We start from the raw sequence: 15,961 nt of genomic DNA, 5'->3' as shown, positions 1-15,961 counted from the left end.
ACTAGGGTATGAAAAAGAGAATTCTTCGATAATAGACCGCATAACTCCATGCACAACCTTGGATATTCTACGGGTTCACGCTCGAATCAGGAATCAAGAAATCAAGGAATCAAGAATCTTCATCCGAGTCCTCCTCCCGGTCCGCACGCTCGGAGATCCACTCGAACACTTCCTCCTTATGCTCATCAAGCATCTCGTTCAGATCCGTTTTAGGGGAACGAACCAGCTGTCCGTAGCGCTTAGAAGGCCGTCCTTGACCCCAAATACCGTGAATGTTTGAAACAATAACAAGGGAATTCTGTAGGAAAAAGAACCGTGTTAGTAGAAGATATAGAAGATTTCATTGACAAATAATTTTTGGCTTACCTCGCGGTACCACTTCGATAGCCAGGTCTGCGTGGTAGATGCGATGGCACGGACTGGGTTCACAGACACGAAGGAGATCACGCCGCTGACACGCTTGTAAAGGTTTTCTACTCGGTTATTAGCAAAGTTACACCTGATATCCAGCCTGAACGTACCCCTGTGGATCAGCATGTTAGACACGCCGAAGAAAGCGTTGCCGACGCCGAGCAGGAAAATTTCGGTTGCCTGGTTCGCACTTTGATAACTTGTCAGCTCAATAACAATGTACTTGGTTCGCCATAGCTCACTCAATGTAGTTGTCCCACAAGTATCCGGCAAGCTCTTCAGTGGCGGACGGGCGGTTCTGGTCCTCTCCCTTGTATCCACCGGCCTAAAACCGTTCAAATTAGTCGATGGCCCGTACAAAGGATTGCACATCCAGACTTACCGCTTCCTGAGTTACATGCTTGGGAACGTTGACATCGATCACCGCGTAGCCCTTACGCACGGTCCATTTAACATACTCCGTGAGCGAATCAGCCTTTTCGTTATGTTAGCAGAAAATCCTCAATCAATCATTATGGATCACGTACCATCCAAACGTTGTGCGCTTCCAACTTATTGTTCACGGGATGAGCCTGTCCCACAATCTCAGGCCTAGATACAGTCAGTTATACAATCTGCGGCTTATCATCAGAACACTTACGGATCGTGGAAAATGACAATAAGCGGCACGCGTTGGTGATAATTTGGACTGTCAGATTGTGAGTTCTGTATTAGAATATTGAGATTGAACAGTTGCAACTTACCTTGCCAGAACTTGTTTATCAAATGACTTGGAAATGGCGGTGCGATAAATGTAAAGCGGCGTGAGCTTGCAGCTTTCATACAGCTGGTTCGACTGGTAAACGCGAAGGACATCTGGAAGACTCGTCAGCTCTGTTGAGTCGGAAGTACTATGTGTAATTCTTACCGTGAAGACGATTCGCGTAGACAGGGTGAGAAGATGTCTTGGGGTACAGGCGACTCCAATACTGGGATTGGATGCTCCTCACCCGGCGAACCGCTGCGACTGCAGAGTCAGTCGGAGAACTGCTAAGCAAACGGTCCGGGGGCTCTCCCATAAGAGTCTTGGTCACAGCTAGAGCCGACTTAGAGATAGACTTGAAGTTGTATCCACCCTGTTTCGCGGTCAGATCAAGCAAGCAATAACCTAGAGAGGCAAACCACGCACCTCCAAGCAGACGGCGACCTTTCCGTTGGCCAAAGTCATGAGCAGGTGGGTCATTTGGGCATAGCAAGCTGGTGAGACAAAGCAGCCACCCAGTACATCACCAGCAGCAGCATCAAACCCAGCAGCGACTGTCATGGTCAATAACTCTACACTAGATCAAAAGAAGGGGTATTCTCACCAATCACCAAGTCGGGATCGAATTCTTGGGCAATGGGCATCACCACTTCCTGGAAGGCAAACATGTAGTCACCATCGCCCATACCCTGGTCGGGCCATGGAATATTGACATTTCTAAGAAGCATGAGACTTTGGTCATTTCATGTGCTTAGAGAAACTCACTTTCCGACTCCGGCGCCTGAACCACACTGATCCCAGTCTCCTGCAGGACCTCCAGGGTAGAAGCGACCGTCCTGGTAGACATGCATGGAAATGTAAAGAACGTTAGGGTCATCGTAAAATGCTTTCTGGATGCCGTTGCCTATGATATGTGAGCTTAAATTGTCTTCAAAGTCCGTGCTTATGGTTAATCGTACCATGGTGAACATCCCTGGTACAAAGTCAGTATTGCTGGAGTGGCCAAACAGTCATGTGGGGTACTGACCAGTCAAGAATCATGATCTTCCGGCATGCGTCTCCTAGTCTATTTTGACAAACGCGTGCTGCAACGCAAACATTGTTGAATAGACAGAATCCCATCGCAGCATCATCCTCAGCATGGTGACCGGGTGGGCGGATGACGGCTATGGCATTTCTCACTTGCCGCTGGGCGACAGTTAAGCACGTCTCGATTGCGCCTCCAGTAGACAAAATGGCAGATGCAAAGGTCAGATTGTTGAAATAGATAGAGTCGCGATCTTTCTCCAGCTGAATAAGTACGTGGTTGGGCATTTCTATTGATCGGGTCAGAAAATCCATCAAGGCCAGGTTTTCCGGTGGTGGCAAACACATACCTGTCGTGCTTTGAACGAATGCGTAGTGGGCATCATTATGAATGAGGGTAACTTCCTCCTCGGTTGCATTTCGGGCGTGGATCCTTTGCAGGGTTTTGGGTGCCAATGGTCGAGACGATTCTGGGTCGTCAACAAGACCGGCGCGACATAGCTCTTTGTAGATGTAGTAGATGCGTCTGGGGTCCTCCGGGTGGACATCACTTTGTGGGCAAACCTCACAGTGGTAACGCATGCGATGATCATAGCAAAGTCCTGTGGCAAGCGATGCCAGTGGCAGACCCGATTTAGCCATGACCTCCTCGTCAGACCAGTCAGAGTCAGGCTCAACTAGGCTATCGCGTTTTAACTGCTCAGCAGAAGAACTATCACCATCACTCGTCTTGACAAACCGCCCAGGAGGGGCCATTCCGGTGGAGGCGATGGTCTCCTGAGGTTGAGACTGCTCAGAACCGGGCGATAGGGATGCGGGAACCGCTTGGGGGATGGAAGAAGGAGCAAGATTGGGGGTGGTATGATTGCTGAGATGTGTGGGAAGAGGGACTCCAGTGAAAGATGGGTTTGCAGTCGAGGTGGAGAGGTTATGGGAATCACCCATAACTGTATCCTCGTCCTCGCCCATCATGCAAGGGAAAGCCACGGGAAGCCCTTTGGTTTGATTCAAGCTTGGCTCCTGTTAAATCATTACCAAGCTATACCACAGTAGATGATGTTGTGCTTGTGTGGCAATCTTAAAGCTTAATATCGGACTAATGGTGATTCGGTTGATGCTTCTGGTCCACGATGTCAAATGCACCTTGCGCAGCAGACTTCGAAATAGACCAATCGGTCAAATGTCCCCGTTGTTGAACAATTCTTTGATATTAACCGAAAATGGCAGGAATATTTGAAGGTGTGACTTGTGCAAGCATACAGTGGTATACACTCGTCTCCTGCCGTAATTGGATGGACACTGCAATTCAGCTGCAGTATGATAAAGGAAGGGTGATCTCCAAATGAATAATTTCCAAAGAGGAATTCAACTGCAGACCTCCACGTAGTGTGTAGAAATGAAGAACAGAATAGCCAAGTCCACTGAGTGACAATGGGAATGGATCAATGTGCATGTTGGATCCCTTTTGGGCCAGTCTTTCTTATTGCCAGACATTTCAATACTCACCGCCGAATTGACCGCTGCCAGGAAAGGATTGGCGTGATGCATTATAATTGGCGGTGAGCTTTTAGTGTGTGCTGACTTATCAACCTCCACCCCCGCCGTGGATAGAGGGCTTATCAAAGCCCTGAACCTTAGGTAGAAGTACAAAGTACATGTAGGTGACGTTGAAGATGAACTGTTTGATTTTCAACCACAAATAACTTATGGATAAAATTCTACTGAGTTTAGTCTTTGGCTGCCTTTGTAATATCTGGAAGGTCCTCGGGACAGTCGGCTGCTTGTGCCTCTGTACTCGACTGGGTGTTTACATTCATGAATAGAAATAATATGATAATGAACAGTCCACTATGATGCTTTGTATATTTTTAGGCATTTCCTCTTCTCTCGGTGTATATCCAGGAAGATAATTGGTGACCGCAGAATGTACAAGCCAGTGAAGAGTACAATTCCTACTTCTCCAAGTACAACGCGGGACATATAGACCTACATGTACATATATAATGCAGGTGGATATGCAGTTCTCTAGAAATACATATACGAGACACATTCATTGGTCTTTCAACCAGCACGTTTGAAACCCTCAAAGGGTGAAAATGATTGACTGTACGTATTCTAAACGAGTATATAGTACGGTCTACAACAACTTTGATAAGAATGAACTGGAAATGGTTTGTTTCATTAAATGACGTTATCATCTTGTTTTTTTCTACAAGGCGAAGCCCTCATGCACCCATATTCGTAGCCTGTGCAATAAGGAACCTAGCACCTTAAAGAACACTTCTGACCCCAGGACGCTGTCCTGATTCCTACTGGCCATCGACACCGGCAATGTAGGAGATGAGGTCAACAACACGGCGGGAGTAACCCCACTCGTTGTCGTACCAGGAGACAAGCTTGATGAAGTTGGCATTAAGGGCGATACCGGCGGCGGCATCGAAGACGGAGGAGCGCTCGTCACCGTTGAGATCGGTGGAGACGATCTGGTCCTCAGTGTAGCCAAGGATACCTAAAATAGTATGTCAATATGTGTGGGTAAAAAGGGGGAGAGTGGAAAGGTAACTCACCCTTGAGCTCGCCGTTCTCGGAAGCGGCCTTGACGACGGCCTTGATCTCGTCGTAGGAGGCACCCTTCTCGATGCGGCAGGTAAGGTCGACAACGGAGACGTTGGCGGTGGGGACACGCATGGCCATACCGGTGAGCTTGCCGTTAAGCTGGGGAATAACCTTACCGACAGCCTTGGCGGCACCGGTGGAGGAGGGGATAATGTTCTGGGCCGCAGTGCGGCCACCACGCCAGTCCTTGCTGGAAGGAGCATCGACGGTCTTCTGGGTGGCGGTGTAGGAGTGGACGGTGGTCATGAGACCCTCAACGATACCGAAGTTGTCGTTGATGACCTTGGCGAGAGGAGCCAAGCAGTTGGTGGTGCAAGAGGCGTTGGAGAGGACGTTGACATCCTTGGTGTAGTCCTTGTTGTTGACACCCATGACGAACATGGGGGCATCGGCGGAGGGAGCGGAGATGATGACCTTCTTGGCACCACCCTTCAAGTGGGCGGAGGCCTTCTCCTGAGTGGTGAAGACACCGGTGGACTCGACAATGTAGGCGGCACCGGCCTTGCCCCAGGGGATGGCAGCGGGGTCACGCTCAGCGAAGAAGGTGACCTTCTTGCCGTTGACGATGAGACCGTCCTCAACGTGCTGGATCTCGCCCTTGAACTGACCGTGGGTGGAGTCATACTTGAGCATGTAGGCCTATCCCGTAGACAGAAGGTTAATAACAGGCTATAGAAGCGGTTGGTTTCCAGAAACATACAGCGTAGTGAGTCTCAATGAAGGGGTCGTTAACAGCGACAACCTCGACATCCGGGTTGTTGATACTATAAGTATTGGTTAGGATGCTGCTCGGGTCATTTTTTTTTTTTTTTTTCCTCTTCTCTTTCTCCTCCTCAGGTGTGCAACTTACGCATTGCGGAAGACCTGTGACGTTGTTAGTATTGGAAACTGGAATGGTGATGAAGAGAGCTTACAATGCGGCCAATACGACCGAAACCGTTGATACCGACTTGGACAACCATGATTGCGGTTTACTGGAAGCAGAAGCCGTTAGCTCATGTATAGAGGGATAGATGATAAGAGGATGATGAACTCACTGTAATAGTGAAGTAATTGAAGAAAAGAGGAGAATTGGGATGGAGGAAGAGAAGAAAAGGAAAAGAAAAGGTCTGGGGGAGGGGGGGGAAGATTAATGAATGGATGACTGACGCAATGGACAGATCACCCCTCACCGAAGAGACGGACGGGGACTTTGGGATGGCCACCCCTCCAGATCAGAATGAACTAGATTTCCCGACTGTTGCCGCTGTGTCTGCCCAGCAACAGCATTTCCGGTTTCATACACCGGGGAAAGCAGGAAGAGTCACGATATTGGGGCCCTCCTCTGCCCCTCGGTAGCTCCCGTCTACCAATAGGATTACGGCAATCCCAACTGCTGTTCGGGTTCTTCACTATTCCTCGGAGCTTTCTCTTGAATATTCTGCCTTATTCGGTGTCTATTCGGTTACAACGGAGAAGATCACGATAATGTTATGTACAAAAATTGAAAAGAGATTAAGAGATTCCCGAGGTTGACTAAAGGGAAGCTATGACGCTGTTGGAGGGGCAAATTGATGAGAGGGGCAGAACATGAGGTATGTACGGAGTACAGATGTACTATAATACATGTACACATATAGATAGGTATAGTATAGCTGATCCTGTTAGATAGATTTAAATATAATATTATTCCTAACTACATAAAATGCTGTGCCCCTCCACTTCTACGGGCCAACCGTGTTGCTCAAACTCCTGCGGTGGACGGATCGAGTATGGTGATACAGCTTGGTGGCTCCCTCCGCCCTGAAAGGAGTCACCGGTATCTCAACACATGGGGGCACGGGATCTGGCAGATTTTTTTTTTTAATGTTTTTGTTTTGATTAGACTAATATTTGAGCTAGGGAGGGGCTTTAACTATTGGGGTCCCCAATACTCCAATGTTCCAAGAAACTGGATTATAAATCCCTACCTCAACACCTGGGCAGGGAATGAGATGAGACCCTACAACACGGAGTCCTCACTAATAATCACGGACCCATGTTAACTATGGAATCTCAGACCTCATCAGCCCATATCAGTATGGAACACGGAGCCGATACACCAGTGGCGCAATCCCCCGACATGTGCCATGACTGAACGTCCTTTCGTACATGACTTAGATCGTACAATATAGGGGGCATGGCGCGACCAGAGGGTTCGGAATTAAGAATAGCCCAGAGCCTACCCAGAAAGAGGGTCCGGACTTGATAGGATTATGGATTATGGTACAATGGGGAGAAGTGAACTGTGCTATGATTCAGATCGGCCATCGAACACCCTTAGGGGGAATCAATTGATGACCTAAAGCAACCCAGCGTTTGTGCTTATTCCTCCTTGACACCTCCACGCCAGTTCTTCTCGGCAGCCTCAATGGAGGCCTTGTCGGTCTTGGGTCCGGCCTGGGACATGAAGCCACCGGCGGCCTTGAAGGGACGAGCGAGATCACCAGTAGCGGGCTTGCCGAAGACGTGGATCTTGGCGAGGTTGGACTCGAAGGCGCCCTTGAGGGGGATGATCGACTGAATGAGGAGGGGGTTGGTGTACTGGAAGTACAAGTGCATCACACCCATCATACCGACACCCATAAGCTGGCTGCGGAGCAGCTGGCGCAGCTGAGCCTTGTCGTAGTCCATGTTGGTGGTGGTCACGGGCTTGGGCTCCTCGGTGCCACCCATCGGGGCGGGCTCAACGTACTTCAGGGTCGTCATGTCTACGAATATCAGTTAGCTTTTGGCTTTTTGATTGTGGGGGGGAGCACGCGATCGGGCATACCCTTCTTTTGGTTGATCTTGAACTGGGTGTATAGGTGGATGGCCAGGATGAGGAGATTGGACAAGATGTAGCATCCGCGCACCATCATCAGGACCTGAGGATCCTCAAAGGGAACCTTCTTGGCCAGCTGCATCATCACCAAGATGATGGCGAGATTGGTACTGTCCGATCATTGTCAGTCTCCGTAAAGATATATAATAGAAATCAAGAAATTGGCAAGCATACATTTGAGGAGACACCATTTTGCCGGGTACTTTTTCGATATGGGGAAATCGTTGAGTATGGGGGAGTACAACGCGAACAAAACTTCAAAGTCGTGGGCCACCTGGCATTTCTGGAAGGCCAGGGAGCCGGATGAATATATTTTCCGGCACTATCTATCCGCCATCTTGTGGTCGCCTGAGGCATCAAAGCTACTTTGTCGCCTGATATATGAGGCGAGTATATCACATGACCACCCCCACTGCTGGTCATAGCTGGTAACTGTGGTGGTCCAGCTTCAAACCAGACCAGCTTATTTTGCAAAACGTCAGCAACCACCACATCAGTGGACTTCCATTTAGCTTGAAGTCACACAATGGTGTGTATTATTATAACCACATGAGTTTCATATATGAAATCCTGGCCATAGATGCTGAAGACATCCATTGCAACCAGATGGCTGAAGGCGCACTTGGCTTCCATGGTCCCCTCACATGCCAAAAATTATCATGGCTTCTATCTATTTTTGAGAAAGAGAAAGGATATGATAACCCTTACAGCAACTGATTTCTAGATCATCCACATTGACCCTACAGATGGCCGTATATACCGGCAAGAAACTGAACGCTGTGAGAAAGGATGTTTCCATTTTGGGACTAGCGCCAGGTGTCTTTTTGGCACAGACGGCGCCTGGCACATTCTGACTTCTCCATCCATCAACAACGCGCGTATCTTCCGCACTCTGAATCGCCTTCACATCCACACCACTGCCAAATCTTCTTGATTTCTATTTCTATCTGCTATACCTACCTCTGCGACCGTTTTCGCACATTTATTTCGCAATGCCTGGCGGAAAGGGAAAGTCTATCGGTGGAAAGGGCGGAAAGGGCGATGCTGCGGGGAAGGCCCAGAAGTCTCACAGCGCAAAGGCTGGTCTGCAGGTTAGTGGGATCGCGTTTTGTCTCGTTGCTGGGTTAGGGATTATCTCATCCGAGAGTGGAAATGCGATACGGGCGATGAGTTACTCGATGAAACTGCCCCTCGAAGACGCGTCGACTCGGTCCCTCGTTGCTGCTCGATAAGGGGCGGTTTTTTTTTTCCTCGATATCTGTGGAACCAATCCCATGCCATCGCATACCCTCTCTCTTCACCCATGTTTTCCTCTAATCGCCAGCTCTCTAAGATGACGCGACTGCTAACACAAATTCACTCTCCAGTTCCCCTGTGGTCGTGTCAAGCGTTTTTTGAAGAACAACACTCAGAACAAGATGCGTGTCGGTGCCAAGGGTATGCTATGCCCCTTGAGCTGATCTCCTAAACAACCCGTCTCTAACACTTCTCGCCTCTAGCTGCCGTCTACGTGACCGCTGTTCTTGAGTACCTGACTGCCGAAGTTCTCGAACTGGCGGGTAATGCCGCCAAGGATCTCAAGGTCAAGCGTATCACGCCTCGCCACCTCCAGCTTGCCATCCGTGGTGATGAAGAATTGGACACTCTCATCCGCGCAACCATCGCCTTCGGTGGTGTCTTGCCCCGCATCAACCGTGCACTGCTCCTGAAGGTCGAGCAAAAGAAGAAGGGTGGCAAGATCGAGCTTTAACTCAACATCTGAAAAGTTCCGAAAAGATGGGCTGGCACCGCGAGACGTACAGTCGAGACGTCAATGCCTTGGCCCCCTAAACCTACCGATCGTGGCTGCCCTTTTTTTAAGTCCTCTCGTCTTTATTCTTCACGGCGCTCTACTTTGATGTATTTTTTTTTCTGATATTCCCCGGTCTTTGCTTTCAATCGTTTTTTTTTCGAGTTCATAGGGCGCTGTAATGGGAAAATGGGGATATCCTGGTAGTGGGAATTTTACTGATTCGATGTGCTTCACCATTCATTTATGTAGTAATTGTACGATTATCTATAGATTTTCAGTATACAGTAGAAGTCCCCCCAGAGTCCCGCGATGCTTCTGATTATCACGTCACATTCCCGAGGGGTCAAATGTTTATATGAATAGTCTGAAAGACCTTGCATATTAGATCAGGAACTTTCTTGGCTCCACGGGGGATCGACAGGGACGAACATGCATAACTCTGAGAGAAAAACAAGGACCGCGTCATTCTTGGCATGTGGATTTTGGGTTTATCCCTTATAACAGTAGTCTGGTCTTTTTAGATACCTGGTTATATAGATATTTTCTCTCCCTTCTCAGGTTCCTAGGTAGATAGCAGAAAAGGGTCAGAAAGGCTTAAGTACATACATCCATCCTTTGAAACCAGCTATATAGGATGAATTCAGGTTAAAAGTACATATGTACGGAGTAGAGATTTCTATTGTCAACATTTACACACTATGGTCTTGACTCACCTACTAGTAGGACAGAAGTAAGGTAGAAGGTACATGGATTGAACTGAGAATCTGAGTACAAAGGCAAAGGCAATGGAAGAGAAAAAAAAAAGGATCCCTGGACTGCAAGACACCAAACATGAAGAGGAATAATACCCTCCAGAATGGGAGCTGGGAAATATATCAACATCACTGACACAGGAATGCAGATGCATCCACACTGCGCAAGGTAGATCTGTAGAATCGGCACAGTCGAAGGCGGCAGAATCACAATATAGCTGTTTCATTTTAGAAGAAAACCAGAGGTATGGATTCACCCTGATCACCATTTCAGATCAACGACGTCCGGCCCAAGAAGCAGTCAAAGCACGCGGAAAAGAAAGCAGAAAGAAAATGAAGAAAACATGTCACAACCGTCTTACCCAGACCGAACATGAATTTCCCGGGGGAAATCGGTTGGGATAAGACCAGAAACATTAAAACGGATGCGAGTCACCCCATGTACAAACTAAAACAGACAAGAATATGCAAAATGCTGGTATTGTCGTTTCTTCTGCCGTCGGCAAAAGGTGTTTTGGTGTCATTCTTCGTATGCGTCCCATATCACCAGGAGGCGTTTTCGGGGTCGTGGAGTTCGTTCCGACACAGCATAAGAAATCCATGGATTTGCATGCAAGGCGCCCGCAATATCAGAAAGTGTTGGAAAAAAAAATAATAATCAGAGAAGTCCAGAATCCTTCTTGAATCTGTGAGTCGGGGAAATTTCAAAAAGCATTCATCCAAACCGCGTGTCTGTTGGGCTGCCCCCAAAAAAAAGCAACGTCTAAAAACTTGACTAGATCAGCGAAACAAAGGATTTTCTGGTCTTTTTTTTTTGTGTGTTGTCATCTCGTCATCCCTCATCGAATCGTAAGCCGGTAATTTCGCAGAACAGGGACTCGTTGTACAAGTCGTATTCGTCTCGCGGCAAATCAGTCGGATGCTGGCAATAAAAAGGGGAGTCGCCATCTTCAATAAATTCGTCCAATGTTCTACTCCACAATGATCTCTACTCCGGAGTTGGTGCGGAGTTCATCGCTTCCGCGGGCTTGGTGGCCGTTCTGACGGCGAAATCCGGTGCCCTTGTCGGGGGTTGGGCCACGGGGCTGGCGGACGGGCATGCGCTCCTGCTGGCCGTCATATCCCATACCCATGCCACGGTTGCTTCCAATGGCACCGGCGTTAGATTGGTTGTCCTGCTCCCAAGAGAACATGCCTCTCAGACGACGGGGGCTCGAGTTGGGGCCACCAATACCGGTGCCGAGGGAAAGACCACCCAGGCTGTTGACCAGGAGGTTGTCATCCCGCATGCCAAGGGAAGAACCAGACTGGGCAGGGGTGAGGGTCGGGGTGTTGGAAGTAGCAGTGGGAGCACCCTCATACTGGAGGCGGGTGCCATTGGACTGCAAGGCGGCGGGGAAGCTAGCGGAGGAAGGCACGGGCGAAGGAGTGTAAGATCGCAGGTCGGCAAAGGACTTGGCAGCCCGTAGGTTTTGACCGTTGGCAAAGTTGCCAGGTGAGTCCATCACGCCCAAAAAGCCCGAGTTTTGTCCACGCAACGTGTTGAAAGCGCCCGGGCCAGCCTCTTGGCGAGCCTCGCTGAAGTCGATGGTCGCCGCCCGGTTAAGGCCGCGACGACCACTGTCCGACTGGCCAGAGGACGGGATCGAGGATGTCGGGGGGCTGACATTGGCACCTGCGGCGATCTTGAAGACTTGCACCTGACGCTGTTCGCCGCTGCCACGTGAAGCATGGCCCAAGCCCATGTTGTGGGCCAGAGTGTGAACCGTGCGACGCTGGGAGGGGGTGAGATTGTGGGGGAAGATCACGGAATCGCGCACAGTATCTTCCTTGAAGAGGAGTAGTTGGGAGTAGTAAGAAAGAGTCTGGGTGTCGTTCAAGTCCACATCTGTACATAGGAAAAGAGTTTGATTAGCGACAGGTCAAATTTCCAAACTTTTCAAAACCGGGTGTAACCCACCAATCTTTTGGCCACGCTGAGACACGGGCGAAGGGGAGGTGGCCGGGATGTGCGAGGTAAGTGAAGACATGGAGCTCTGCGTCTGGAGCTGAGGACCTCCTCCCATCGGGCGGTGCTGTTCTTCCAGCTGGCCACGGCGTTCCCGCTTCTCGCGCTCGATCCGTTCCCGTTCCTGCAGGGGAAGCATCTTCTTGTACTCGACTCGCAGTTTCCGACCCTGTAGCTCAAAGTGGTTGAGCACCTCAATCACGGTTGCTGTCTCCTCGGCGGAGGTGAAGTTGGCAAAGGCCAAGCCACGGAAGACACCATTGTCGAAGTGGTAGTTGAATGCATAGGGCAGGGGGAGGTTGAGTTCTGTCATCAACTGCACCAACTGCTCCTTCTTCACGGCAAAGGGGATATTCTTGATGACAATCGCGGTTGGGATCAATTCGTCGTCGTCGGCAGATGAAGCGGAGGCTTCCGGTCGCATAGCGCTGCTCTGAACGGGGCCAGGACCCAAGTTTGAGAATGCTTGGGGCATGTTTGGTTGCTGATCCAACCATGTCTTTAGGTGTTTGTCAGTATTCTTTCTTTCTCTCTTTTTTTTCACCTTTCGAGAATCGACTGGATAAGACCAAACATACCGTAGGAAGGCCAGCACGTCCACGGGCATTGGGCTTCAGACTGGCGGAAGCAGAGCGAATTCCGCCGAGAGTTTGTGCATTGGCAAAACCGTTGGGGTTCCAAGTCTGCGAGCCGGAGATATCATATCCGTAGTTGTTCTGCAGGGACGGGTTCAAGCGTTCGAGGCGAGCGGACTCGTAACGCATCTGATCTTGCTCGTACATGTTGGTGGGCATGGGTCCATATGCGTCGAACTGTCGAGAAGGCTGACGGTGTAAAGGTTGTTGATGCCTTTGAGACCCAGGGGAACGCGCAGAATGATCGTGATACATGTCTTGATAACTCATCGAGAATTCCACGAGGAATGTGAAAATCCACCAAAACCAAATTAAGGAATAATTGTCACTACTCCACCATGAGAGCGACGCAAGGGAAGTAAAAGAGAACCGTCGAGGGACGGGATTGTGCGGATGTTGAAGGGGGGGGGGGAAGAGAAGGGAAAAGTTTGGACTAAAAGCCGATCGGAGGGAGATTCTGGGCGGAGAAGAAAAAATAAAAGGAAAAAAAAGGACAGAAATCCAAGCAAAATATCACCAAAATATCGCGAAATTTAAAATGCTTCGATTTTCATTCAAGGGGGGTTCTTTTGCTTTTCTTTTCCTTTTCTTTTCCCCCTTTTATCCGAAGTTTTTGGATGTGGTGGTGGGTTGGGGGGATTTCCCTTGGGAACCGTGGACTTCCCAATATAAAAAGAGATGAAACCTGAAAGTTGACTCTCAGAATAAAAAGGATCGAGGGGGAGAAATAAATTCAAAAGTCCATAAATCCGCCAAGAAAGGGAGTAAGGAGGCGATTAGGGGAAAGAAGATGAGAGAGAATGAGATCGAGTCCTTAGAAAGCAGGTGATCAGTTAGATATGCAAGCAATAGAGCCTAGAGAAGAAAAATCTAGAATTTCCCAGGTTATATTAAACCAGTCAGAAAAAAGGATTCAAAGGGAGATGCCATCCTTATAGTACTTATAGTACTTATAGTCCTTATAATACTGTTAGTACGGAGTACTTAACTAGGTAGGTTTTATATTAGAATTCCCCTGGATCTTCTATGTGGATATACCAATGAGATTATTCTATTTAATCTTTTCAAGTACGTTGCTTCTTTAATTTCTGTATTAAATCCCTTTGATCATTTACTATCTCATACTGTTGTACTCCGTACTCCGCATATGTATTCATCTTCCTTTCGTATATATCCCCCCCTATGTTGTACTCCGTATAGAAAGAGTAAGTCATCGAGAAAAGGTCAACAGCTCTAGTCAATTCGGCTCCTATCCCACTTTCTAATGCTCCTTAGCCTTTTACCAAGACGCCATGCCTTGTTAGGCTCGTCACTAGGTATCTAGGTAATTTAGAGGACCCCGCCGTGGTGGACACTTCAAGCTCATCCCTGAACAGTCATACTCCGTATGGTGTACGGAGTACGGAGTATTACTCCTGAAATTATCATTTGCATAGTCCCACGGGTTGCCTGACGTATACAAGTCGGGGTTCGCGCCCTGCCTCGTGCTTTGCAAGGGGTTCCTGCACCGTCACTGTATGTGACTCTCTATATTTGACACGGGTTGAACAGAACATTTTACCACTTTAATTTACCGCTCCTTATTTATCATATTCCATCTGCTTCAGGGGGGATTTTCTATAATTACTTTCTATGACTATTATTACTATGTATTACTACTATTATTACTATTTATTTACTGAAGTTAGTTCCCCCCCTAATCTCATTTCGCCCCATCCTTCCCACTCCGAAATCGTGACTCGCCACCGTCATCAGCCACCAAGTTATTTTAACCATCTTTTCCTAAATAGTTCGACCCAGTCGGAAGGTTCACCTTGTTCCCCCGGCTGTTGTAGCCGTTGATTGACGGTATATGAAAGCTAATACTCCGTACGGACTACGGAGCCCAGAGTATATATATTGTGCCAGTCCCACTCCACGAAATTGGAACTTTCCTTTGGTCTCCACGATCCGCGCATCCCCCGTTTCTAGCGCATGCACCGAAGCTCCTCAGAGGCTCATGGGGCCCAACTAGAACCCGCTAGACGCAGGTTAGAACATCTAGTGGCAGTGTCAAATCCCGGGTGGAGCTCTGGAGCTCCCGGGCTCGTGGTTACGGAGTCCTACTTACCACAATCGCACTCGGAATTGGCTCCTCCGGTCTCCGGATGGAGTATCGGATTCAGACGCTAGAAAGGACGGAACATTCTGCTCTGGAGTGTGATCCGCTTGCCACCCCCATAATAGGTACTCCAATAATTGGGTGTCCTATCTTGTTGAGAGATCTCGCAAAAGGGGACCAGAGAGAGATTATGTATTACATACACTACCTAGTTGCACCTCTGTTTTGCTCTCTGTTTACGGAGTAACCTGCTGAGAGTTAACTAAATATGGAGTACTCCATACCAAGGGAAGAAATTATGGTTGATCTACAGAGGATCGGGTCGGGTCGCAAGGACATCCACGTGTTTCAGGAGAAATGACAGAGGGCGCGTGACCTGTCTGCTGTCCGAGTGCCCAGGGAATAGTTATCGTTTAAATAATCCTATCAAGCTTCCGAGGCCTACCTAAGGAGGTAATCTTGCCCAAATGGAAGGTTACGGGGAAGGCTAATCAGCCCCTGAGGTGAACCTTGGGAACAACCTTGTTGGAAACTCTCATCTACACACAAGGTCAAGGCTAAGAATGGAAGGGTACATAAGTAAGAGTAGGTAGGGATTAACTACCTAGGTACTCCGTACTCCGTACCAATATTGAATTGCAGCTCGTATAGCACTCTGGAATATCACGTCCGTGAAGGGAAAGAAAAAGAAACAAAAAAAGACAAAAAGGGAGAAAAAGGGAGAAAAATAAAGTCTCCGAGATACTAGGATCTACCCGCAACGACCTACGCCAGGACAAAAAAGAGGGAATATGGCCCCTGGGTGTATATTGTAGATGTGATGACGGAATTCAGGCTCCCCCTGGAAAATGAGACATCTTCCTATCAATAGACCCCCGTCTTTGATCTTCGGACTGAGTCAAATTTGTGTCCACACCTAGTTAGCCATTATTCTGTATCATGAATTAGCTGAGATAAGCCGGGAGGTAAAAGTCCAGACAGGCTGTCAGTCTCAAGAAACCAGGGAAGGTCCAATAATAAGATCTATGATTCAAAG

The 15,961-nt window shown here is 48.6% G+C and overlaps 6 protein-coding genes across 6 annotated transcripts; 2 read left to right on the top strand and 4 right to left on the bottom strand.

The window, feature by feature from the left end:
* Nucleotides 1-109: 109 nt before the first annotated feature.
* hdaA (histone deacetylase hdaA) lies at nt 110-3,148 on the bottom strand (the record flags this gene model as incomplete). Its single annotated transcript, XM_061214265.1, has 15 exons — nt 110-298; nt 367-473; nt 522-601; nt 654-736; nt 794-886; nt 939-1,002; nt 1,052-1,099; nt 1,155-1,266; nt 1,319-1,526; nt 1,580-1,707; nt 1,758-1,870; nt 1,919-2,057; nt 2,113-2,126; nt 2,181-2,469; nt 2,530-3,148. The coding sequence occupies 15 exons, from the start codon at nt 3,146-3,148 to the stop codon at nt 110-112; spliced, it is 2,286 nt and encodes a 761-aa protein (XP_061068696.1).
* A 1,340-nt stretch (nt 3,149-4,488) lies between these two features.
* gpdA (glyceraldehyde 3-phosphate dehydrogenase GpdA) lies at nt 4,489-5,757 on the bottom strand (the record flags this gene model as incomplete). The annotated part of the gene is made up of 5 exons (XM_002568424.2): nt 4,489-4,688; nt 4,747-5,434; nt 5,496-5,559; nt 5,646-5,659; nt 5,710-5,757. 5 exons carry the CDS (start codon nt 5,755-5,757, stop codon nt 4,489-4,491), a joined length of 1,014 nt encoding a protein of 337 aa, XP_002568470.1.
* A 190-nt stretch (nt 5,758-5,947) lies between these two features.
* Nucleotides 5,948-6,133, top strand: N7525_008000 (uncharacterized protein; the record flags this gene model as incomplete). The annotated part of the gene is made up of 1 exon (XM_061214264.1): nt 5,948-6,133. The coding sequence occupies one exon, from the start codon at nt 5,948-5,950 to the stop codon at nt 6,131-6,133; it is 186 nt and encodes a 61-aa protein (XP_061068695.1).
* Nucleotides 6,134-7,138: 1,005 nt separating this feature from the next.
* Nucleotides 7,139-7,828, bottom strand: N7525_007999 (PHO88 family protein; the record flags this gene model as incomplete). The annotated part of the gene is made up of 3 exons (XM_002568423.2): nt 7,139-7,524; nt 7,587-7,747; nt 7,812-7,828. 3 exons carry the CDS (start codon nt 7,826-7,828, stop codon nt 7,139-7,141), a joined length of 564 nt encoding a protein of 187 aa, XP_002568469.2.
* Nucleotides 7,829-8,629: 801 nt separating this feature from the next.
* Nucleotides 8,630-9,387, top strand: htz1 (histone H2AZ; the record flags this gene model as incomplete). Its single annotated transcript, XM_002568422.1, has 3 exons — nt 8,630-8,728; nt 9,005-9,074; nt 9,137-9,387. 3 exons carry the CDS (start codon nt 8,630-8,632, stop codon nt 9,385-9,387), a joined length of 420 nt encoding a protein of 139 aa, XP_002568468.1.
* Nucleotides 9,388-11,152: 1,765 nt separating this feature from the next.
* Nucleotides 11,153-13,079, bottom strand: N7525_007997 (uncharacterized protein; the record flags this gene model as incomplete). The annotated part of the gene is made up of 3 exons (XM_002568421.2): nt 11,153-12,069; nt 12,142-12,688; nt 12,768-13,079. The coding sequence occupies 3 exons, from the start codon at nt 13,077-13,079 to the stop codon at nt 11,153-11,155; spliced, it is 1,776 nt and encodes a 591-aa protein (XP_002568467.2).
* Nucleotides 13,080-15,961: the final 2,882 nt, after the last annotated feature.

Source organism: Penicillium rubens, assembly GCF_028828025.1.
Source record: "Penicillium rubens strain IBT 27055 chromosome Unknown utg000003l_segment0_segment0, whole genome shotgun sequence".
In the NCBI taxonomy this organism is placed as follows: domain Eukaryota; kingdom Fungi; phylum Ascomycota; class Eurotiomycetes; order Eurotiales; family Aspergillaceae; genus Penicillium; species Penicillium rubens.
The sequence above is the reverse complement of the archived record's forward strand: the minus strand, read 5'-3'. Positions and strand labels throughout refer to the sequence as shown.